The sequence below is a fragment of the Salminus brasiliensis genome, chromosome 19 (assembly GCF_030463535.1).
Source record: "Salminus brasiliensis chromosome 19, fSalBra1.hap2, whole genome shotgun sequence".
Lineage (NCBI taxonomy): Eukaryota > Metazoa > Chordata > Actinopteri > Characiformes > Bryconidae > Salminus > Salminus brasiliensis.
The window spans coordinates 24,602,908-24,627,469 of record NC_132896.1 but is presented as its reverse complement, the minus strand read 5'-3'; the positions used below and the strand labels follow the sequence as shown (position 1 = coordinate 24,627,469).

Genomic DNA, 24,562 nt, shown 5'->3' with positions numbered 1-24,562 from the left:
TTTAGAACCTGTGGACTGACCTAAATTGAGAGCAGTATCAGCCCTACATTCCTCACTAAACAAGGAAACAAACAAACAAGGCAGAAACTGTGATAAAACAGAAAACAGGAATCACAAATGTATGTTTTATTGCAAATCAAAAGATAACATACTGAACTGCTCCCTAGAGTCTGCTTAATTTGACTGGAACCCTTAGATTAATGACTTTTAGTCTCAGATCTGAATGGGAGGAAGTCTTCTTATTAGCTTGTTCTCAACCGTTCATCAAATGGCCACAGGACACATTTGTCTTTTAGGCACAAAAGAAGTGGGGACCAAGAAATAGCAGAAGTAGGAGAGTTTGACCGAGCGTCATGTCTCTTGGTGCACGCCCCCACACACTGGGAGAGGAAACTCTATCAGAAGTGATAAACAAGTGAGTGTGAGGTAACAAGCAGCAAGAGAAAGCAGAGAAAGACTGTGGATGGAACTAATATAGATTAAGTAAGAAAACAACTGACATAAAGAAGGAACGTATCGAGAGAAATCTGAGAGGAGAGCGAGTGAGAGCGAATGAGGACCTGACACTTCTGGTGGAGATCACATGGGCCGATGTCACCTCTCACTGCATTTTCCCTCCAACCTCTGGAAAAGAGGAGACCCATGTCCACACCATTACAAATGAGGTAAGACATCTTTCTTTCTTGAAAAGTCATCAGTTAAGCCTTGTTAAGCCAAGACAATTAAATGTGGTTGCGGGAAGACAATGCTGGCAGAGGGGGATCGTGACTAAACTTTGCTCCAAAACTGAAGAATTCTAAATATTCAGCACTGCTGAGCAGTGTGGGGTACCGCGGGGGATAGCGCGGCCTGCATGCTGCCGTTGTCCAGGAAACAGGGAAGATGTGGGGGCACCATCCACCCCATTACTTCTAGCAAGATAAGCTGAAAAGAAAAGCCATCCCCCTCTTGTGGGCAGAGGTTAAGGACTTGGGGCAATTCTTTTTAGCCAGGAATGTGATAACCTGGTAGACTTATCAGAACACACAAACAATAATGGATCACTTAACAGTAAACAGCTAGAGATCAATGGCTTAATTGCTACTTTTACAGTGTTGATGGTTCAGGCAAGCCTGATTAGGTCTTGATATTCAAAATGTTGATCTCAAAATCATTACTTTAAACTAATTTCCTTAAACGATTCAACTGAACACAATTTTTTTGACTTCTCACATTTCCTAGCCGAAGCTCGATGACTCAGTCCTTACAGTGTCAAAATGGATTTCCAATCCTACTCTTATAGCTTATCACATGATGGTGGAAACTACAACTGGTTACCCAGATCTGCAACCAAAAACCCCCCTCACAATCATGTATCATATTCCATGGCAACAATTTAAGAACAAGCGATCGAAGCGTGAACGGAAAGAAAGGTGATTCATTTTTTCAGAAACCCCCAACAAAAGTGACACATTTGACAATGGGAGTTCCCACAGACCCGCTCAATCAAACCAATTAGGCATGAAGTTCTTGTGCTCAAGATGTGGGTGTGAATTATGCTGATGCAACCATGCTACACTATTTGCTGTCGCTTTGAGATATAGGGGATAGAGCACTTTCTTTCTGAGAACTATCTGGAGGCCTTTCTTGCTTCATTTTGAACCTTTGGGTCAAGGGGGGAAAGTTTTTGGCGGCTTTCTGCAGCTCAGCTCCTTGGAGTCCACTCGAAACATCCTCTCTGGCTCCTCTTTCCCCCACATCCAATCTCTTCAGATAGCTGTATTCTCCAGGGTCCCTTCCATCAGGGAGAGCTCTTATGACCGTCTCCCAGAGCCTTCATCTCTCCTGGGATGCTAGAAAGCTCGGCTCTGTTGCTTAAACCAAACATCACCTCTGAATTATAGGGCGGAGGAGGTTGTCAAAACGTTGCATGCACAACGAAATATAATAAAAGAAGACGTGTTGCTAAAGAAAGAAGCTTCTAACATGACATGTGGACTGAGATGTGAGCACAAGCAGAAGGCGCAAGGCTACAAATTCCACGATAAGCCACAGTGAAGAGAGAGGACTTGGCTTATCTCTAGATTCTTGTGTGTTGGTCATTTTTAATGACATGCAGAGCCTTAACACTGCAAGCGAAGTCTGCAGTGTTATTTTTGCTTGGTGTAACCCATGCGCATCAAGTGTTAGCTAAGAGTTTTACACTTCACCCTCAAAAAAAAAAAAAAAAAAAATGACATCAATAGCAGACATTTCCCTTCAAATCTTTCAACTCATATAAATGTTCATATTGATTTATGTCAGCTGTCATGGAAGGGTTATAGAGGAGTCATATACATATTTAACGTGTGAGCACTACCTTTTAGTGAAGTGTTAACAGAATATCTAATGTTGATGAATTTGTGTGAACTTACTAACTTCAGTTTGACCAATAAAACAACCCTGGACTGCATGGACACCCAAATGTTTAGAAGGAGCTCTGATGAGCCCTGGTATTCACCAATGAAATCAGTATTTTGTTCTCTGGCTGCCTCACAATGCTTTGTCATATGTTCATGGTCCAAATGCACTGCTTCCTACATGTTCTTTAGTCCACAGACATCCCACAGTGGTTGGACTTTTCTTCTTCACACATTTTCAACACAGTCCCGTAAGTTTCCAATGATATATTTATCTGGTGATATGATGAGTGCCTCAAACCTTCTCACCCCTTAACCCACTACATTACTTCATGAGCAGTATGGTATCTTGCATATTGTAGCCGTCTCAAGCTTTTCTAGTTTGTCTCCACCAAAGAAAAGGATAGATCCCTCAAAACACCCAAAACAGTGGCTTAACATCAGTGTATGATGTGTACATTAGAGCAATTCCAGTGTACATTTCAGCTTAATGTATAAACTACATCAGCCATGGTCAACATCAGAAACTATGTTAACTGACAACCCCTCCTTTCCCCATATCACTTTTTTGTCTTCCAACTTGTAGTCATTACTAGGCAATCTATTCATAGAGCAAATACAAAAAAAAGCTTCCCTGCATAGAGCCACATGCTTCCGGTGGGCACAGAACTAAATCATACATCCTATACAGGCCTATACAAACCTAATTCAGTGCCTTTGCACAACGTCAAGCCTTTCAGTTCCTTATTATAAGTAGAACAATTTTCTATGTGTGGTAGAGACCATCATATTGTATTTAAACCAGATTATTATTTCAACTATTTTTACATTCCACTGTACACAGTGGCTCAACAGGTGTGTGAATGATCTACATTTGAAAAACAGCTTGCAAAGGTAAAAGTGCAGTCTGGCTACTGGAACTATTTCAATGCAAACAAGCCAACTAGATAAAGAGTGAATTTATAGTAACACACAAGAATCCAATCATCTGCAGCAATGAAGTGACTGACCTACAGTGTAGTTTAGGGCTTGCAACATTTAACATCTAAATATTTATATTTGTTTACTTCTACTTTATAATATAACATATACACATACATCCCTGCCCAGTCAGGTCTGCATACCCCCACTGTATTTGCAAGTGATCAAAATGTGATGCCTGTGAAAATGGAGACACTCTTTTAGAGATTACTCTGATTACTCCGCATCAGTTATCAGAAAGGGTGTTTTTGCTAGATTTATTTCACAGAAACTTAAAACTAAAAAAAGTGTTGATTGTTTGAACAAGCCTTTTATATATGCATTTGTTTGTATGTAAATTTCAGTAAGTGTTCAGTAAAAATGACAACCCAGTTCTTCAGAAATTTATGAACTGATTTCCAAATAGCATAAAGTTGCCAAAAGTAGCCAAAACCCAGCTTGCACCTCTTAAAGTGTGTATAGGATCATTATCCTGCTGTAATGTTCTGAGTGTGCTGGTATTTAATAGAATCCATTCTTCCTTCTGTGAAATGTTCCCTGTTCCACTGACCGTAACATACCTTTGCTCATTGGAGGCCAAAACTTATTCAGTTCACACAACTTGTTTCCAAAAGGCATCAGCATTGTTTAGATGTTAGACATTTCTGAATACTGAATTTTGTTGAAGTTACTGAATACTGAATACAGTGAAGTTTTGTTCTGATGACTCTTAATGAAGGTCATATTTGTGCAGGTGTTTCTGGGCATGACCACATCTGCTAAATGTTCCTTAACACCTTTTGCAGATAAACATGGTTTTGATGTTCTAGCAATCGTATGAGCAGTTTTCTAGAAGGTTTTCTTGGCCTTAACTTTCCAGACCTTAACTTGACACCCATCATTTCTATTAATGCTCACTGAAGAAACATGCATCAATTACTTTAATGCTGCTTAGAGGCACCCATGGCTGCTAATTGTTGGAACAAGACTGGAGAAGTCTATGTAGAATTTCTAAAATTGTCTCTTTTATCTCTTGAGGTGTCCAAACATTTGCATAGTGATTCTTTCTTATTTTCACTCTGAAATTGTACAAAACAAAAACAACAAACTAATCTAAATTTTCTTAAACTTCATGCCTTTTGGGGATCAGTTTACTTCCACAGTAACAGAAATGCCATTGTATGTCACTGTATGATTGTGGTGTGTGGGATAAATCAGGCAGACCAACGTTTCCAATCTTTTCTTCATAGTTGACAAGTTTCAAATGCTTTTTTTAAGTGATCAGAATTCACCACAATTACTGTGATGGTGTGGAGGATATTAATCTGGCACACATCCAAGCCCTTGATACCCATCGAAGAACATAAGAATGGCACAGCACAGCTGAACATTGCTAAAGTGTAGAATTCAAACAAATCCCAAACAATACATCAAGAATCTCAGATAAACAGATAAAAGTGTTTTTAGTCATCTTCTCATACTCCCCTTTTGAATCAACTGATTATAAATCACAGAACACCTAGCTAAAATGGTAGCTACAATATAGCCTGTTTTTAAGGCCTAAAGAAATTTGGACACCCCTGTTTCTCAGCTAACAAATTCTTCAAATATGTTTCTGCAGTATATTGAATTAAGTTTTACATTTGTGTAGAGTCAGTTGCTTGGCTAAAATAATGATGAGTCTTGCTTAAATATTATTATTATTATTATTATTATTATTATTAAGCAAAAAACTAAATGTTTTAGGTTATTCCCTGCTCCCTACTATATTTGTGGCATGTGAATCTGTTTTTGGACCAAATTGCACCATACTGATCAACTGTCATTGTTAAATAAATAAAAAAGTAGGCAAAGGTCCACCCTTGGTATCACAATACATTTCTTAATCAGAGATGTTCTGTACCCTGGATGATTTCTATGAACAACAGCAACCAAAATGTGATGTGTTCACCCATGTTCTTGGTATTGCTTTACACAGACATGCTCTATGCTCTATGAAGAAGTAAGCTGCTCTTCCAGGTTTCTGTCATTTAAAATGTTGCCCCACATCCTGCCTCAAGCTGAAGCAACTAAGAAAGGCTTCTCTCCCACACCTGGTCAATGCAGCCAATTTTCTTTAGCCATAATGCCTATATAATACATACCACTTCAACCACTTCCTCTTAACACTGCACTGCCCATGCTTGCAAAAGCTGAATGTAAAAAGTCCTTCCACAACATCAAAAAGATCAGTGAAATCTGTGAAAGTCAGCGGAACATTTTAAACAGCAAACTCTACAGATAAAAAAGTGTAAAAAGCTAAAGATACATCTGAGCTTTTACATTGTCAATAATGTCTGGAAGGATCAGTGAATGGAGCTGGTTGTGAGAGTCCTGTTTATGTGTAATTATAAGGAACCTTTCTTAAGAATTCTTTTAAGAACAGCAAGAACTGAAGGGATTATATGTCACTGATCCATGACTATGCTTCTGTGGAAGACACAGGGTAAGTTTACGTCTACAAAATCAATCTCCTAAAAGGCCAAATTCACCCTCCTGCTTGTTTTCTTGTTGCCTTCTGACCCAGAACATTTGCTACTCCCAACAACCAAAGGCATGTGTGTTTGACTTTGATGAAAAGTAGTGGATGAAGGTAGCACATCTTCTTGTGCTACCTTCAGTGTATCTTTGGACAAACAAAAAGCCTTTCTTTGGGTGAATCCTACACTTGCCAATCAATCTGTCTTGAGTGTCTTAGAGAGTCACTCTAAGAAAAAAGGTGTATGTATGTATGTATGTATGTATGTTTGTGTTGTACAAAACCTTTTTGAAGGATTCATATACAATAAATTTTCTTTGGATTTGAAGAACCATTTAACCAGGCAAGAAATCATTTAAGTATTCCACTGTTTTTTTTTTTGACTCGTCATGGGCCTAAAGTTTCAGGTCTTTATCATTTGCGCGGTTTCGTTGTTGACTTTCAGCTTTGCATCCAAAATGTGTTGATAAGCCTTTTAATGAATGCTTGCAACTCCACTGTAAAAATAACAGTCCTGGACTGTTTCTAACTGCAATGCAATGTCTAACTCCACAGTGCATTCATGGTTAAAGTGCCTAATTACATTTATGGTCATTTTATGTTTGTGTGTTTGCGTGTAAGATAAAAAGTAAAGTCTGAACCCGACTCATACTTGTTTGAGATCGGACCAATCGGGTCGACTTACCCTAAACAATTTGAAATGTGAACCCGTTACAGACAGGGCAGCACGTGCAGCACAGCAGAGATAGAGAGAAATGACTCAGATGAATATAGCTAACAGACATCATATTTCTGAAACAGGTTCAACTGCGGTTACTTAGCTCACATGCAGAGGTGGTGGCTATGTTAGTGTTCTCTAAATTATTTGGAAAGTGCAGTACTTTTGCTCTACACTCAAACATCATATTAAAGGAACAGTTCAGCAAAAAAAAAAATTCAAATGACTATGATTTTTAAGTTCCCTGAGATGCAATAGATCAGCCAAGACATGTTTAGTATCTGGAGTTTGCTTCTTTAGCCTGTCAAAATGAGATGATTTGGAGATTGCAAACAAACACTGGACTTAGAATGTCTGTCTTAGAATCTGTAGATTTGGATCTTTATTATTATTTCACACGGAAACTTTAATGTAGTTTAGAACATGGTATGACTTAGTTTAGTCTATAAACGTCTTTACAATGCTGAATAGTGTGCAGGCTTTTGACTAACCATTCCATTTGTGGAATAAATGTCTGTCCTTGCCATTTTACTTAAATGTTGTTTTAACTTCTTTACATATATTTTTGAAGCATGGGATATAATGGGATGAGATTGGTGACAGTCCAAGTGTTTGTTAGCTATGTTAGCTCAGCATATCCCCATGTAAGCTGAAGAAGCACATACCCGATATCAAACATGTCTTTGCTGATTGACTGCATCTGAGGTGAGTGAGAAATCCTGTTAGTTTGAATTCTGACCAAACTATTACTTTTGGATTGAAATGATGAATACAAGGCTACTGTACTGTCTCAGCCTGTCACAGTCACAGTCTGTACAATCTGTCACGTCTTTTAGGGAAGGTATTTGCGTTGCTTTTCGGATGTTGGAGTAAAACTGTGTTCATATTTTAACCTTCTGCCTCTCAGATAATTTGTGATACTAGTCATCCATTCCCAACTCCAGATTCACATTTAGCAAGTGAAAAGCATCATGAATTACATGCATAAAGTATCTAAATCTTTAGGAGTGTATACACTGTGTATAAAAGTCATTACTCATAAAGTCACAAAGTTGTTGTGAATACTAGTAGCACAGTGATACTCAGAATGTAGTAGACTGGATGTACACGTTATATACAAAGGTTGGTTGACACCTGTTTATTCAATGTTTAGACCCTAAAATAGAGCCCTGCTGCACTCCACAAAAGACAAAGACAGCAATGGCAAAGACATGCTTTTCAAATAATAGTAGCTGAGGTCATAGTAGTTTTTGCATCCTGATTAATAACAGAATAATAAACCGAGGGTTCAAAATGTTAATCTGTAGGCTAATTATCGTTCTGTGTTTCCAAAACCCAGATTAAGGCTAAAACTAGACTTTAACAATTTCCAATGGCACCTTTGACAAAGCTTACTTAATGAACAGGAAACAAGTACTTAATTAATAAAAATCAATTAATTATTATTTTTTTTTTTTTACCAGAGTATTGTTTTGTACTAAGCATTCTGATACTACACTTTATACTGGTATCTACATTCAATTTGTAGTATCATGACCACTAAAAGCAAAGGAAACTCATCTCAGCTCCAGAGTTTTATGCTCCTCTAGTCAATGCTTTGCATCGGACGTGGTGACCGTTGTGCCCTATTCATTCAGCAATGGAAAAGTTACAAGCTTTGTGTGCAACTGAACTCCTGTGAACTCAGGTGTACCTTGAAGCAGCTTAAAGATATTTTTAGCAGGAGTGTCTGGGCAGTCTTTCTCAGACAAAAAAGAATTTCTGGTTCACTGCTAGTACTCCAATTTAGTGTAGGCTTAATCCAAGAGTCATGCCAGTCTCCACTGGTCATTTTTAAGGGCAGTGTGTTTCACATAAAGGAACATGTTTTAGGCATATATGTTGAATGAGAACACATAAGATTTTTGCAGGTTGTAGTTTTGTGTAAGGGATAACACAATATGAACTAAAAGACTGTATACAAGTAAGAATTGTATCAAGAAGTTTGAAAGTGAATTTATCTGTTTCATAAACGTTCTAAGATAATTTAATTCATATGATCATTTTATGTACTTAAATGTCTTTATGTACTTAGTATACAATATACAGTAAAATATTGCCAGTTTAAATGTTTTTTACTATTTTTTTTTGTGTTGTCTTCATTGTTTTAATACTTTGTCTGGGCACTGTACAATTTCAGCACAACCACAACTGTCAAACATACTGTTAAACACGTGCAGAGCAAGCTAGTGCAACAATATGGTGCAGACAGCTGTGAAAATGGAAAGTCCCATATGCTGAGGTGTGAAGGGTAGGTGGATGAGTGCACTGCACTCGTTTTAACTTTCTAAGCCCACAAACTGCCAAACGGAAAGCCTGAAAATGGGAAAATCAGCTAAAAGATAGCTAAAAGTCAACTGCAGCCCACCTGAGTACAAACTAACGTCTACTCAATGTTAGCATGTGGTGAAAAAATGATAGAAAGCTGTTGGATGTTTACAACTTAGTCTTTAACCCTTTAAACCCTTTAAAAGATATTATTATTCCAATAAATGTCTTGGCACTATGAACTACGGAACGAAACTATATAAGTAGTATTAAAAGTAGGTGTGCGGCTCTAACGATATAAGAGTGGAGGATGCATAAAAGATTAAATGAAATATTTAAGGGGTTTAATAAAAACACTACACATTTAACATGACATACTTTTATTATTTGACCCACTGATCTGAAATACTTTTCTAAAATACTATTCCCAGTTGCATTAGCCCCTTAAATACCCTATATCCCGCCAGCGGTGCGAAAGTGTGTTTACAAACTTCTATGACCAAAGACTAGCCCCACCAATTGTGTATTGTGAACATGCATTTCTCCAGTATGGAGAAAATGCTAAACTTCTGATCTTGTTCTAAGCCTAAGCTTAAGCTTGACTTGCAATGTCTGGTTTGATTGAGGAATGAATGTTTAACTGCAGCCTCATTTCACAGAATACAAAATCCCCTTTAGGTTGGAGGGAATCATGACTTTGGCACACTGAAGCAACTGTTTGAGCAAATGTGTGTAAGAATATAAACCCATGCTCAGCATGCGTTTCCGTTTTGTTTCTACTTTGAATATGCAAAAAAGATGCAAACAAATGTCTCAGCCAGTTATACCGGTTCTTTTATGCTCTTTTAAAGACTAATAGCACAGCTGTTACATGTTCACCAGTAATGCAAATCATGTTGCCAAAGGATACCTTACAGTATCTTTTAACCCAGATGAATTGCGAGCCTACCCACTAAGTTTTACTGTTCCTAACCACTGTTGTTTGTGTGCTGTCTTTCAGGACTGGATACACCAAAGTGAAAGCATCCTAACTGGATGACAACCTGATGAAAATGCGTGGCTTTAATTTGTACCATCGCACAAGACGAGTTTGGATCATATGCTTGAATTCACGAGGAAAAGGGTGCCTTGAGGAGCTCTACCATTATTCCAGAATGACCTCAGGGTAAGCAAATAAGGATCGACTTTCAGAGCTTCAGGACAATCCATCAGATCTGGACAAATGAGAGGAAAATGAATAAAAGCATATGTGAAAACGAAACGACACCGGAAGCTATAAGAGATTACCAGCATTACACCTACGCAATCATCTACACCGTGATCCTGGTCCCGGGGTTGATCAGTAATGTTCTGGCGCTCTGGGTTTTCCATGCATATGTGAAAGAGACGAAGAAAGCAGTGATCTTTATGATCAATCTGGCCATCGCAGACCTGCTGCAGGTGCTTTCATTACCTTGGCGCATATATTACTACCTGAACAAATCCTGGCCTTTTGGACACCCTCTTTGCATGTTTTGCTTCTACCTGAAGTATGTGAACATGTACGCCAGCATCTACTTCCTGGCATGTATTAGCGTAAGACGTTGCCAGCTCATCTTCTACCCGCTGCACTACAATGCCACAAAAAGGTGGCGGGACAGGAGCTGGTGTGCAGTGGGCTGGTTCATTGTGTGTATTGGTTGTCTGCCCTTCCCCTTGCTGAGAAAAAACTCCTCTGGTGAACGGATCTGCTTCTCAGAGCTACCGATGGTGTCTCTGTCCATGGCTAGCGGAGTGACTCTTGTTTCCATTGCAGAGATCACAGGTTTCCTTCTGCCAATAGGTGTGGTCCTCACCTGCACATGGTTAACCGCTGCCAGCCTGCGTGAAAAGAACTGCATCCTGCAAGACGCTGGAGAAAAGCGCAAAGCACTCAAGATGGTGTTAAGCTGTGCGTGCGTGTTCCTAATCTGCTTCATGCCCTATCACATCACTTTCCCCTTGGACTTTTTGGCCAAGTCCAACACGAACGTTAGCTGCACGTTCAAGAACGCCATCCTCCGCTCCCATCCTATAACCTTGTGCCTGGCCAGCTTCAACTCCTGCCTGGACCCGGTCATGTACTACTTCACCACCGATGAGTTCAAGCGACGACTCTCCAGGCCAGAGCTGCCGGAAAGCTTCCATTTGCACCGCAGGATCTCCTCCATGACGACCGAGGCCACGGCACTGCAGTCCGAGCAAAAAGAATGAGGGCAAAGTCTGAAGACTTCATCTTCATAAGTGATAGCAAAGACCTTGGGACATACCTCCTGTAGTCAATGCTTTTGAGGGTAAGACCCCCAGAAGCCTGCAGACTAAGCTTGAACATATATAAATGAAAAAGGGCACCTTAAGCCCTTTACTTTTATTCCCATAGTCACTGTCCCTTAATGGGACAATGAATTACTTATGGGGAAGCTCTTAAGATAAGAATTGTGCACTGTGAACTTAGTAGTGTAAAATAGCAGATGAAGAGTATTTATGAATGAATGAGGTCCTAATGGGCCACAGATGTAAGTGTACATATTAACGAAAGTTTTTGATGACAAAAGAGTGAACAAATATGCCAATGTGAACGCTTCAGAAAAAAGAAACGGTACAGAGCCTCTAATCTTGCAAATGAGGGGAATGTAAAGATTTTGCAAAGCTGAAATCTAAAATGTGACCAATAAATACAACAGAGCTTGATACAAATACACACTAATTTCATATCAAATACTGTTGCAGTGATGTTTGCTTTGTGTAGAGGGACACACAGACCAAAGAAAAATGAAGCAAAAAACAAACAGACCGTTTTTAAGAGGACTACACAGCTAAATATAGCTTAAATTCAGGGAAGGTCTTGCTTCCTGTAACAGTGCACTATTTCTGAAGAAAGTGAAATGGGCAGGTGTTGCAATTCATTGCAAAACAAGAGTGTAGCATGCAAATGTGTCTCATAAAAGGGTCTCAACACTGTTCAAAGAAATAAATAAAAGTATTGGTACAACAAAAATGTTGCACACAAATGTCAGTCAGTTAGGAATGTTATACTTCAGAAATGTCACTTCTAAAAACTGTAACTGCTAAGAGAATTTGGAGAATTGCTGAGGTACTATTAAAACAAACCAAAGCCTAAAAATGAATAACACCCAAAACATACAGTTCTCTGCAAAGTACTGAGGCACCTATTTTGCATTTGTTTAGAAAAACAAACACTAGGATGAATCTTAGAATAAATTCAACTTGCAACACGCCATTAAGCAGTGATTTGTATGTATGCATGTCAATGTATTTGCCTAACCATCTCTAAATCTCTCCTGGTTGCAGATCAGCTTTATTCACAGTGAGCATATAGTCATCCTTTACCTGATAAAAAAAATAAAAAACAGTGTTTAATTAAGTGTTAATTAACCAAACCTTAGTACTTCTAACTAAATTATTTAAGAAGATAATGACCATTTTAAAATAACATCTTAACATTTTTTCTGCATTAATGTGTGTTTGCATTTACTGTAAAGTTCTGAAGTGTTTTACATGCAAAAACACACTTACTGCCCAGATAAATAGTCTTGTAATTCTGTTTGCTTAGCTGCCTGAGCACAGTACTCCAACTGCAACTGCATTTCAATTATTGATGCTTTGCATACATTTACTATAAATTTACTATACATTTACAAGTAATTGTCTGGGAACTGACATTTGTCCAGAGCTTGGGAGTGGCTGACGTCTGACGTGACCAACAGCATGCAATAACGTAAAAGACACCAAATACCAAACTTCAGTCTTGTAATCCTTTCACACGCATTTCGACCACAGGCTTTAAAAGAGATATCATATAGTCAAATATGTAAATGAACCGTACAATCCCCAATGAAAGTGTTCATGCTGAACCATCTTGCTTTAAAGGCAGTGTACACAAGCGTTGTGTTTCCATTTACAGAGCCAGGATTGACCAGGATTTTTTTCCAGCATGTCAACAGACCTGAGAGCTAGCAAATCGTGAGGAAATGTTTGCTGAATTTAACACAAAGTATGCTGAATTGAAATCATATACAGAGCCTTTAAAAAGCAACAAACTTCTCACACTTCTGAAACTGAGAGAGATTGAGACACATGCTAAAATATTTTCTTTTTTGATAAATGATTTCAAGATGAATTTATCAAGATGAATGATATTTTTACACAAGCAACACACACATCTCAGCAACAAATAAAAAGAAAAACTAGTTTCCAACACCTACTGTTTATGAACAATTCAGGTGAAAGTGGATTAAATGTTCACAACTTACCACACAGGCAGGCTTTACTGTAAAAGTAGGGTAGTTGTAACAGATAGTAAAATGTCTAATTAAACAACACAAACACAAGCACTTCAATAAAAAAAAAAAAAAAAAGTGTTATTTGACCCAATCAAAAGCAGAAAAATACCTGCACTGAAATAAATGTGATTACAGAAAAGAGGCTGTGTTAGACACTGGCAGATTATTTCTTTGAGCACAAAGTAAAAGAGCCAACATAGGAATATATTGTATGTTATCTATAGTACATTTATGCTAGAGTAGATTCATCTCTGCTTACACTGCTTATACCTTTTTACATTTATCCAGAGCAGTATAGATTATAGAAGCTAATTTACTGGGAGGCTTAAAGATCTTGTTTACACATGGTCAATTCACTTGACTAGTATCTGGGTTGTATCCTGATCAGATTTTAATCACATGCCTTTTCACTAGGTAGTCAAATGCATCTCTGGTTAGTCAGACTGAAATCCCATTTCTGTGCGGGACAAAATATGCAAATCCATTTCTTCAAACCTAGGGGAAGCCAACAGCTTCGGCAGTCTATGCTAATGGGAAAATGACTGAAATATTTTTGTACTGCATGGGCAGGAGTTGTAGTTGTCGAAGGCTTTACACTGCTATAACATAGCTCAAATGTGTCTCACACCACTCGCTGAAGTGAAGTTTTGAATGCGTCTTACACATTGGCTTGGCCTGATCCAGAAATACTCATAAATAAATAAAACTCAGTATAGGTATTCAGGGTGAATTTGGAGAAGGATCTGCTGTGAACATTCACAGATAATACTGCAATAAGAATATGTGACAATGACCAAAAGCACATTCTTAACTTAAAAATGTTGCATTTTACCTAGTGTAAGTACGTGCCCCATTCTCCCCTGCTGTGCTGTATCAAGATTAGCACTAATTAAGCTTCACGTCTTTTGGCTTTTGTTAATACCAGGAGCTATACCACTGATAGTTTGCAGAATTAGTATGAGAACAGAAACCACTTATATGATTCATTGTGGTGGGTTCAGAGTAAGATAAAGAAACCCTCTGGGCATCTAAAGCTTTTATCTCTGTTTGTCTCAGTGTGTTTGAGTCTGTACATGAATTGAAGGAGATAAATGGAAAAAAAGAAAGAAAACAAATTATATATATTTTTAATATATTTTTATCAATATCATATAAATATATATAAATAATTTAATAATTTAATATATTTAATAAATATAAATATAATATAAATATCTATTTTATTCATATCTATTTTTATTCATTTATTTATTGCACTACTGTTGCTCAGGTTCTAGTGTGAGACCCAGGTATAACATTCTACTAGCCTCACTCTGCTGTTGAGGCAAGTGCTTTGGCACGGCCCATACGAAATCAGAGCAATAAGGGCTCTGCATGAAGTCTATTAACAAGAAAGTGCTGGCCAGCCTTCAGAGAAAAGCCTACGTCCTGGAGTGGCCTTGTCATGAAAAGTTATTGCCACATAACCACCATCAGCACGCTCCCGCCAGAACACACCATGAGCGTGCTGGCTGCACTCCTGCATACTGCACTCTGCAAAACCAACGGCAAAGCTTTCTGGAGACATCAATACCAGAATTAGAAGCGCAGCACTAAGTGTACGATGTCTTACAGACTTAGTAAATTCACTCAGCTTCAAGTTATAACCAGAAAAGTGGAAGAATTACATTTTGGCCATCTTTTTATATTCTCATTGCAATCTTATCTGTATATTTGTGACCTTATCAAAGAAAAGGGAGCACAGCTAGCAGCTGAACAGCTTTTAGTGCTTCATATCAAAGATACTGTGTTTCCTTGATGATTGAGCAGCCTGTAAGCCACAGAATTCACACCCATATTGTTTACCTACCCTCTGGTGGCTGTAATAGAAGATTGCAGTGAGAGCTAGACATGCCAATATACAGTTTCTATATATATTTCTATATATATATATATATATATATATATATATAGATATATATTCTATATATATCTAAATATACAGTATCTCATGTTTCAGCCGTCTACACAAACTGAGATTTTAAAAACGCTCCTCAGGGTGGAGAACAGCAGAAAATGCAGCTTTTGAATATGCTTAACTTGCTCACAGCTGCTGGCGACTAAAGACCAGGTTTACTTTTTTTTAATACACTGTTACAGAACATCCTGCTCTTATATTTGGAAAACACTCTGCTGATCAGAAGTGTGAGTCATTCAGAGACAGCAGTGTCACCATGGCAATATATAAATGTTTGATTTTTATTATGGTAGGCCTTTTCAGATATTTACATTTTTTTTCCTGACACAAATTAGATGTTAAGTGTAAGTGTGTGAGATAAAGCAAGAGGTACTACCTACCAAAGGTGCTGCTCCAAGGAAGGACAACTGGTAAACCAGCAGCAGGGTCACACACGTCCAAGGCTCAGTAAAGTGCGTGGGGAACGAAGAACTACTGCAGCACAAATTGCTGAAAAAGTTCACTTGGCTATGCCGTCTGGAGTTCAAGTCTCGACAGGTCAGAGCGGTTATGGCTGCACTACAGCGACACACTTTATGGACATTTATATTGGAACACCAGCACAGTCATGGTTTCGTCTGAAATATTTGTTTTATTTTCCTTTTCTTATCCTGCTGTTGTTGGAGTAACCATCTACTCCACAGTAAAGAGACTACTAGGTTTTGGAGCAACGCTGTATGGATTTAATTGCATTCAGAGACAAATGCGTTAATGCAAAGGTTTGACGATTACCACCCAACCTCATCACAAAAGTAGTGGGAGCCATTACTCCAGAGAACACAGTTCAACTGCACCACAGCTCAATAAGGGTCCATAGGCTCATGTTTATCTGCTCCAGAGAGCCCCATTTCACTGGCAATACCCTGATACAGGGACTCGAAAAGTGCTGTGCATGTGCATTTGCACTTGCACATCTGACAGCAATGGGTGTAACTAAGTAGTTGAATTCATTCTTTAGAAGGGGTGTCCACAAACATTTGGACATGGAGTGTATATTTTGTTCTACTTGGGGTGAAGAGCAAATTTGCCACTTTTGACACAGACAATCTTCTCAAATTTACATGTAAACATTTCTAAACAAACCTCTTGTGGCTCAAACTAAATATCTGCACTCAAATCAATTTACTAGACTTGGGGGTAACTACATTTTTTTTTGCTTGCAAAAATGTTCATGATTGTAAATACAAACCATGAACTAATCTTGCATAAACACTTCTACAATTATTTAGCAGAAACATTATGCTGTGATTACAGCAGCAGACAAGGAAAAAATAAAAACAAAAAGAGGCTGTTTTAATTAAAGAAAAGCAGTTTTATTTTGACGATGCACAAAGTCAGTTTCAGTCAGCAATTTAACACAACAGTAGTTCATCGTTCTTTACTACGGTCCAGCATCTTTCAGGCCTGTTCCGCATTGTAACAAAACAGAAAGACGCCCACAGGCTCCAGTTTTGATTGTCATTCTTTGAGCAGCGGTCAAACTCCTAAGCTTTCCACTATCCTCATTTCCCTTTTTTTCACAATGCAGGAGATTCCAAAAACAACAAAGAAACATGGTGCCCTGTGGGATTTCACTAGAGTTAACCAAATGTTACAAGGGAAAACCCATGTGGAAGAGGCAGGTGCAGCGGCTTCAGGGATATTTACAGTAATACTGAGCAAATGCATGTTTACACTGAACTGCAACCAGAGATATTCAGCAAGACCTGTCTGTGTGCCAGCTGCCAATCAAGGTTCTTGATTGAGGCCAAATATGCTCTTCAGTCCAAAACCTTGCTCTAAAAGTAATTAGAGAAGTCAGGGCTTTTGAAACCTCACCACACCATTAGGAAACAAAATTCAGAAAATAAACCTGCTGGTAGATTAGTTCTGACGTTTACATCGCATTGCAGCATCCTGTTGCTGCAGGATGAGTGACACATCAATAAGCCCTTCTCAAAAATTAAGAAGGAACGAACAATTAGCTGATCAGTAGAGTGATTGTTAACACACCACTGGTCTCAGCAGCGTTAAAGAGCTAGGGGGTAAAGACGTGAGGCAGCCAGTGACAGACAAGCCACAAGCTGGAGCTCACAAGATGAGAGGAGACCGAGGGAACCAGACAGAGACGGCCAGGCTAGACCGCTCTGCATCCGAAACCGCTAAGAAACCCCCCCCGTACTGCTGAGCTAAGAACTTCATACGTTTCTTCACATCGTCAGGCCAGGAAACTGCCTACAGTCTGAACCTCTAAACGCTCTAAATCGTAAAGTGTCATAGTGACATAGTTTGGTTCATACAAATTTATTAAGCCAAAATTTGGCCCTCAAGAACTCATGTCTGTTGGCGGTTTGAACCGTATATATCTCAGCAGGAAAACAGGCTTTCTGAGAACAGGTTTCATAAGCAAATGCTACATACAGTACCTCCGACCCTGTAAGACCAACAGACATGCTGAAGTGACAGGATATGTTCAGTTACTTAAATACAATTGAACACCAAAGGAATGGTTTAAAAAAGCCTATGCCTCATCAGTGTGCTAGACATCACAGGCGTACTTGTACACTGAGTGGTGATTAAAAGCAGGAAAGGACATTTCGGGAGTAACATACACGCTAGACTGACAGGCTTGTCACTGTGTGCTTCAGTAGTAATACTCACTTCTGCATTAATCAAGGTCAAAATGCATTAAGGTCGAAATGTCTGGCACAAGATATTTAGGATAGAACACAAACCTTCATTCACAAATAGAGGCTGACTAGTACAGGAAACATAAAACCAAACCAATGCACTGAAAAAAACTATGGGAATCATAGTGTATGGTGGCAAAGCTGTAAGAAATCACATGAAATGCTCTAGGAGATCTACATCACTAGGCCCTAAGAAGGAGAAGAGAAGAGTCTGCTTGTGCTCGGTAATACAAAACACCACTCTAAGCTAAGCTCTACAGCAGGAGTTGGAAGACAGGCCCTTTCCTCTCAGCTCTCCCTCCGTCCCTCCCTCTCTCAGCTCATTTCACCTCACCTCACCCTCCCCTGTAATGCTGGGGGGAGGGGGAGGAGACTCCCCCGTCGTCGTGTCTGTCCCCTCCTGACTTCCTGCTCACTCAGGCTCGGCAGATCTTCGTTTCAGTAACAAACTTGTTCTCAAAGTGACGGATTTTAAAGCACTCCTCCACAGAGCGCTTCTGGATGCCTGTAGCGGGCGTAAGCGGTAATAGTTAATTAGTAACAGACAATCAAATTCATGCTAGATCAACCATCAGTTGGCGTTGACCATTTAGGTCAACCAGCCAAGGCATGTTTGAGGTTTTCTTGTTCAATTTGGAACGAGACATGTTCAACTAACCCCTCCAGAAACGTATAGTCTCCAATCTCGTCTCAATAGCTCAACCTGCTCAGATCAGATCTTTGTTTGTTTTGCACACACAAATCATGCCATTTAGTGATCAATTGTGTTATCGTGATGCACAATATGCTTAGAAAAGAATATCGATATTGTTCGTGCTTAATAAACACTGATCAACTGCAACTTTCATTACAAACCGTGTAATCAGAGATATCTGAAAAGTAGTAAGGACTTTCTATGCTGATTTTTTTTTTTTACTTCACACATTATGTGGGAATTTCCCCACTGCGGGACTAATAAAGGACTCTCTTATATATATTTTGAACATTTTTGAAGTGACTCAATTAAGATTATGGCATGTTTTTACCAAGATTAGTGACAGTGCAAGTCCAGTGTTCGTTAGAACTGTTAACCCAGCATCTCCTGCTGTAAACTAAAGAAGCACCCATTAGACATCAAACATGTTTTGCATCTGGGATAAGTGATGAATTAGATCAATATGATTTTTCACTGACCTACTCCTTTAAAAAGATGAGCACCTAAAAGTAGGCCATCATGATAATGCTACTCAAACACCCCACAGCAAAAAATACACTTTGAAAGAAGTTTTGAAAAAAGACGACCTTAGACCACGCGAGTGAGTGCTATTTCAGACTAGATTTGTTGCAGAATTGGTTCCATTCTTTCTTTCTTTTTTTTTTTTTTTTTTTTTTTTTTTCACCAGATATCCAATTCAGCAGTTTCTGCAGTCTGATGCGGACATGCCTGCTATTACAGCAGCATTTCAAGTTGGCCTAAAATACATATTTATTCAAATGCAATATTAAAAAGGGCAACAAATAACTAAAACTTTAAAAAGAAATAAAAATTTACCCATAATTTCACTGCGACGCTGCATCTTGTATGTGGCTTTGCCCTCACACAGGTTGTAAATGTAATAACCCAGTGGGGCAAGGTCATCGATGCGTTCGGTCACCACCAGATCCTCATGCACCAAATAGGTCTTGTAAGAGCCGGACTGACCAGACACACAAAAAACACAAAACTAGTGTTAAAGTCCTAGATGCTCTGGCGAGATACATACGTTATATAGGGTTACACACAAACTATTTTAAAAATAGAAGTGCGGTAAAAGTTTATTTAAGCAATTTCACAGAAAAAACACTTATATACTTCATAAAGAACCATGCTTGTAAAAGTGATGAATAAATTAAACTGGTCAAGAATCTTAATAAAATTACTGTTCTTTAAACATCTAATAAGGTTCTTCACACTCAAACATGGTAACTTAGTTTTTTTCTATGGCCATATAGTAATGAACCTTTTTAGCCTTTATTTTAGGGGTACTACAAGAATGGCCATCCAAAATAATCAATTAAAACTGCTTATTCGGAGGATTATGACTGTTCTACAGTTTTATTCTTTTTTCATGGTACACGGTCAGTACGCTACACAAACATTTATGGTCCAAAAGCAGCGAAGCCTTATTTAATGATCTGCTGTTATTATCCATTAGCCTACTTCATGCAATGTGTCAGAATCAAGTGCGCTACTGTATGTGTAGGCAAAAAAGGCTTCTAGACAGAGTCTCTATACACACCATGAGCTGCATGAACAGATCCATGAGGTCCTGAGGGGGCATGACCACTGAAGTGTTTAGTGGGATCACGAAACATGTCCTCAGGGTTAGGTCCAGGTACGCAGTCTGCTTCTGTTTGCAGAGGAGGTACAGCAATGATTACAGTAAATACAAGTGAACTGTTAACACTGTCTGGATTAGCACATTTTCCTGCAATCCACATCATGTGCACGCTGATTACTGAATACAGGTATGAAAGCATGATTAAAGAAAACAAAGCCGCACACGTTTGGATGGAGAAAACGTAGGCCCCTACAGATCAAGCATCTGCTGATGGCTTCCTTTCCAGTCAGATCAAAGCCAAATTACTCTCGGCCTCAGTTCATTTCTTGTATCTCAATTTGCTCATGTCACTGCAGTTCTTACCCTCTTGAAGTCATGCAGAATGTAAGCTGGGTCTCCTTCCCCAAACCGAGGGGCAGGAACATTAATGATGGCCACGTTGTCACGGATCTCCACATCCTCATCGATACGGGGTAGGTAGTACGGCTCACGGGCCTCCACATCCATGGGCATATCGGCACTGTCCAACTCGGTGAATTGCATGGAGCCATGATACAGTTTCTGCACAGCAAAACCAGCAACATTACAGCAAAACACACTGGGCCAAATTGAACTGAAAACAGGAACCATGAGTTCCATGGAGTGGCTTGTTCACAGGGCAATTCGGTTTGTTTTCAAAAACAAAAGGGAAGACGAAACTAGGTGTGACTTTTCCCTTACTTGCCACAGCCATAAAACCACAAGTGGTCACAGTTCTTCAAGCAAGCAGTTAGGGCTCATCGTTCTCCCAAAGTTTACAGCACTCGTTTTGAGACGCAAAACAAAACCACAAAGCAGAGATGTTTTTTTTTTTTTTTTTTTTTTTTTAAAAAGAGCACCACATTTATTTACATTTCATTCTGGAAAGAAAGGTCACCAGTGGCAGCTTTATTCAATTAGTAGTTACTTTTGCATACAACAGGGGGCACCAAATGCTCAACATTACCTCAAATACTCACTCAGAACACTTTAAAAAAACCTTCATGCATGATATTATTTGAAGTGCAAATTAAAACATCCAAGTATTTGAAACTTTAATATGTATTCATCGATTTCCACAATAATGACCCCATTACCAGTAGCAAATACAGGCCAGATAAGGTTTACAACCTTGTCAGAATAACACTGCACAGTTTTAGAACTTCTTGAACCCAGATATCAGCCACAAACATACATAACAAGTAAAACAAGCATCAGATCATGTACCTTTTTTTATTCAAAAATTGAACAGTATTGTAACAGATCTTTCTGCAGAATGTGTTACTGAATGTTTGTGCAGTAGATGTCCCACTACACTACACTTAACACACTTGATAAATTACTGAAATAAGACACATGGATTCTGTAGATTGGAGAAACACCAACTTTTATCTCCTTTCCCCCCTTTTTACCAGCCTAAATTTACCCTACAGCGCCCCTAAAGGGACATCCACCGCACAAACACTTTCAGTAACGTATTCTGCAGAACCATATATTACTGTCTCATAAAAAAATCCAGGATGTCAGTTTCTAATTAGGGTCATTTTGACTTTTTGTATGCAATGCAAGGAAGATTAAACGCTTTGATATAAGATCATATAAGGATTACTGTAAAAAGCAAGGTAATATTGTGAAAAAGCCCCACTAAAGCACTTCATTCACCCTGTCTAAGTTTGTCAACACTTCACAATGTTCCTTAGGTCACTGATGAATATCCGGCCATGCTGACCCCAAATATAACCTTAATCCACCAATCACAAGACAGCATGGCAAGTTACTCTCTAAACATAATACAGCAATTATCTCTCAATTTATGCAGTCCAAGCATTTAAAACAGATGTTATTTACATATACAGAGGGTTTTTTTAAGGTTTATATAACGTTAATGTCTGACCCAGCCTGGCTAAACCGATCAGTTAACCATACGTACCTTTGGGGTGAGGTAGCGGTACACACAGGCACCGCCAACGATGAGGCCCGATAAGATGAAGGCCAGACCCAGCAGGGTGAGCAGACAGCGGCCTGTGGAGCTCTCGTTGCTGTACACGGAGCCCGTCTCTGGGTCCTACGCATTAAGACCGACACCACACACACACACACACACACACACACACACACACACACGTGTGTCAAGGTATCATCATATCTACAAACGAAGCTTAAATAGTGCCTTTGTCCAATTCCACCTTAAATTTGATCCAAGTCTCTTGGGGCTGGAAATCAGAACAAGAAGCTGCACAAAAAAGACGCAAACTTGAGCGTCCTGAGCAAAGCCAGCGCCAGCTCACATTACACAGACCTGAAACAACATGGAGCTAGAACAGACAAACACGGTGATGGGCAGCATTTTAAACACTGCATCATAAACTCTGGACTAAGTGGTTATCTAGCCAACATTGCCATGAACGGGTCGCTCGGTTCGTGTACTTCAGCTGCTCGTCACTGCAACAGCTGGCAGCGTTTTAAAATGGATGACCGAGAAAAAAAAAACGGCTTAATCTTCTCTGTCCTGCTCGGACTGCCATCATCTGTGATACTGCACTGCCGAAAGCCCCTCCACCTCTAAACGCAGACCAGGAAAACTCAGACGTGTGAGATTTAGTAGCTAATGCAGTCTGGAGTAATAGGATCTGGTGTATGTGGACTGCGTGCTGGCTAAAGCCGCCGGTTAGGCCCGTGCACTGCAACCTTGCAAGCAACACAGTCTCTCACCTTTTCGGAGACAAGCGCCTCTTTCCCCAGAGCTTTCTGCGCCAGAGCGGAGTTAAACGCTATCTTTACCATGGCGGGAGATAAAAGGCGTCTTGATATAGCTATAGCTAGAAATGAGGCGAAGATGTTTTCCCCACTCTTCGAGATGTCGCTTCTACCTACGATACTAAAACACCGTCTATCGATGGTCTCTCTCCGCTGAGTGACGCACTTTTGTTTGCAATTCCATGGGATCGGGTTCCGGTTCGTGTTTGCCATATAAGGAGCGCTAAGGCACCGCTGTGGGCGAGTCTAAATCAACAACCAGGCGCCCTTGTTCACTTCCCCTAGCCCCTACACAGCGACGGAACATAAAGCACCTTTTTAATGCAAAAAATACCAGAACGTAAATATCTGAAAATAATGTACACAATACCACAGAGGAGAGGAAAAAATGTGGTCAAGAAAAGTTTTACAGTTTTCCATCCTAGGGCAACTTTAATTAATATCCAGATTTAACAAAAGTCATGTTTATGCTAAAAACACAACAAAAACATTAAGGCCATATAACCCTATAAAAATATTTAAAAAAAATAGGAATCTCAATCATTTATAGTCAATTTTTTTTTTGTGAACCCTCACCCCACCACATCCCCTTTTGCCCATGCACACCTTTTAAAATATTTTTACATAATTTTATATTTTACGTCAAATTTGCCCATTAAATGTTACTTGTGAACCTGCTTTATTATTTGTGTTTTGTAATGTTGTTTTTAAGAAAAAAATCGATCGTGAACTTATAGTCTGGCTTATTTTATCCTATGGGAAGTGAAGGAAGGTTGTTTTCTCCCCAAATTGAATTCACCCATTCCAATGTTTCAGTCAACATGTATTTCAAAATAAGAGTCCGGTGTTAACGGTCTCAACCATTGAACTACACATTATTATAGCAGCTAAAAGTGAAACAGTTTACCAAACTAAAATATAGAGAAGTTTTTATTTTTATTAATTTGTAAAAATGTTGCCAAAGTATTCTAATGTACACGACAGTAAGCCCATGAAATTACAATAAACATAAAAACAATATCTATCAAAAATAATATTGAAAAAATTAAGCCAGTTCTCTACTGAGAATAAATTATAAAGCCATGCCATCTGAAATAAAGCTACAGTTGGCTATTTATGAGATATTAGCTACTCTTTCACTAGACCTGGCTTGCCTTGGTAATGGCAAGATACCTGAGGGGAGAACAAGCAGTAACCTAATGACAGAATATTTTACATGTAAATATACATACACAATACACATTTTCTTTGAATGAAAGAAAAGTGCTGTGGTTTGCTGCCAATAGAGCATTTTTGATACACAAGGCTTGTCAAAGTGCACCATCTGCTGATTGCAATGTAAACAATTGATTTTTCATTTAAAACCACAAAGTGGGATTGCATTCAAGGGTAGACTACTCAGACATCAGGAACAGTCCAGTTTTGTTTGCTCATTCAAGCAACTGCTTCCCTGATGACTCTAAACAATCATTCTATTTATCCCAAGAGAGAAGGGTTGTGTGCTTTCTAACCAAAACGCCCTCTATCATCATATAAAACGATCCTGTGTGTTCATAATGAAGCTTAAAGAAAATAACAGATTTGAATAGTGCAAATTACACACTTCCATACTGTTGACC

At 39.0% G+C, this 24,562-nt stretch overlaps 2 protein-coding genes across 2 annotated transcripts; one reads left to right on the top strand and one right to left on the bottom strand.

Moving 5' to 3' along the window:
* Positions 1 to 393: 393 nt before the first annotated feature.
* On the top strand, positions 394 to 11,618 carry gpr174 (G protein-coupled receptor 174). The gene is made up of 2 exons (XM_072664161.1): positions 394 to 665; positions 9,882 to 11,618. The coding sequence occupies exon 2, from the start codon at positions 10,115 to 10,117 to the stop codon at positions 11,111 to 11,113; it is 999 nt and encodes a 332-aa protein (XP_072520262.1). The 5' UTR covers positions 394 to 665; positions 9,882 to 10,114; the 3' UTR covers positions 11,114 to 11,618.
* Positions 11,619 to 16,490: 4,872 nt separating this feature from the next.
* LOC140541497 (integral membrane protein 2A-like) lies at positions 16,491 to 23,113 on the bottom strand. The gene is made up of 6 exons (XM_072664162.1): positions 22,899 to 23,113; positions 22,117 to 22,251; positions 20,532 to 20,729; positions 20,127 to 20,237; positions 19,400 to 19,544; positions 16,491 to 18,373 (listed from the first exon to the last, which is right to left on the bottom strand). Exons 1-6 carry the CDS (start codon positions 22,968 to 22,970, stop codon positions 18,285 to 18,287), a joined length of 750 nt encoding a protein of 249 aa, XP_072520263.1. The 5' UTR covers positions 22,971 to 23,113; the 3' UTR covers positions 16,491 to 18,284.
* Positions 23,114 to 24,562: the final 1,449 nt, after the last annotated feature.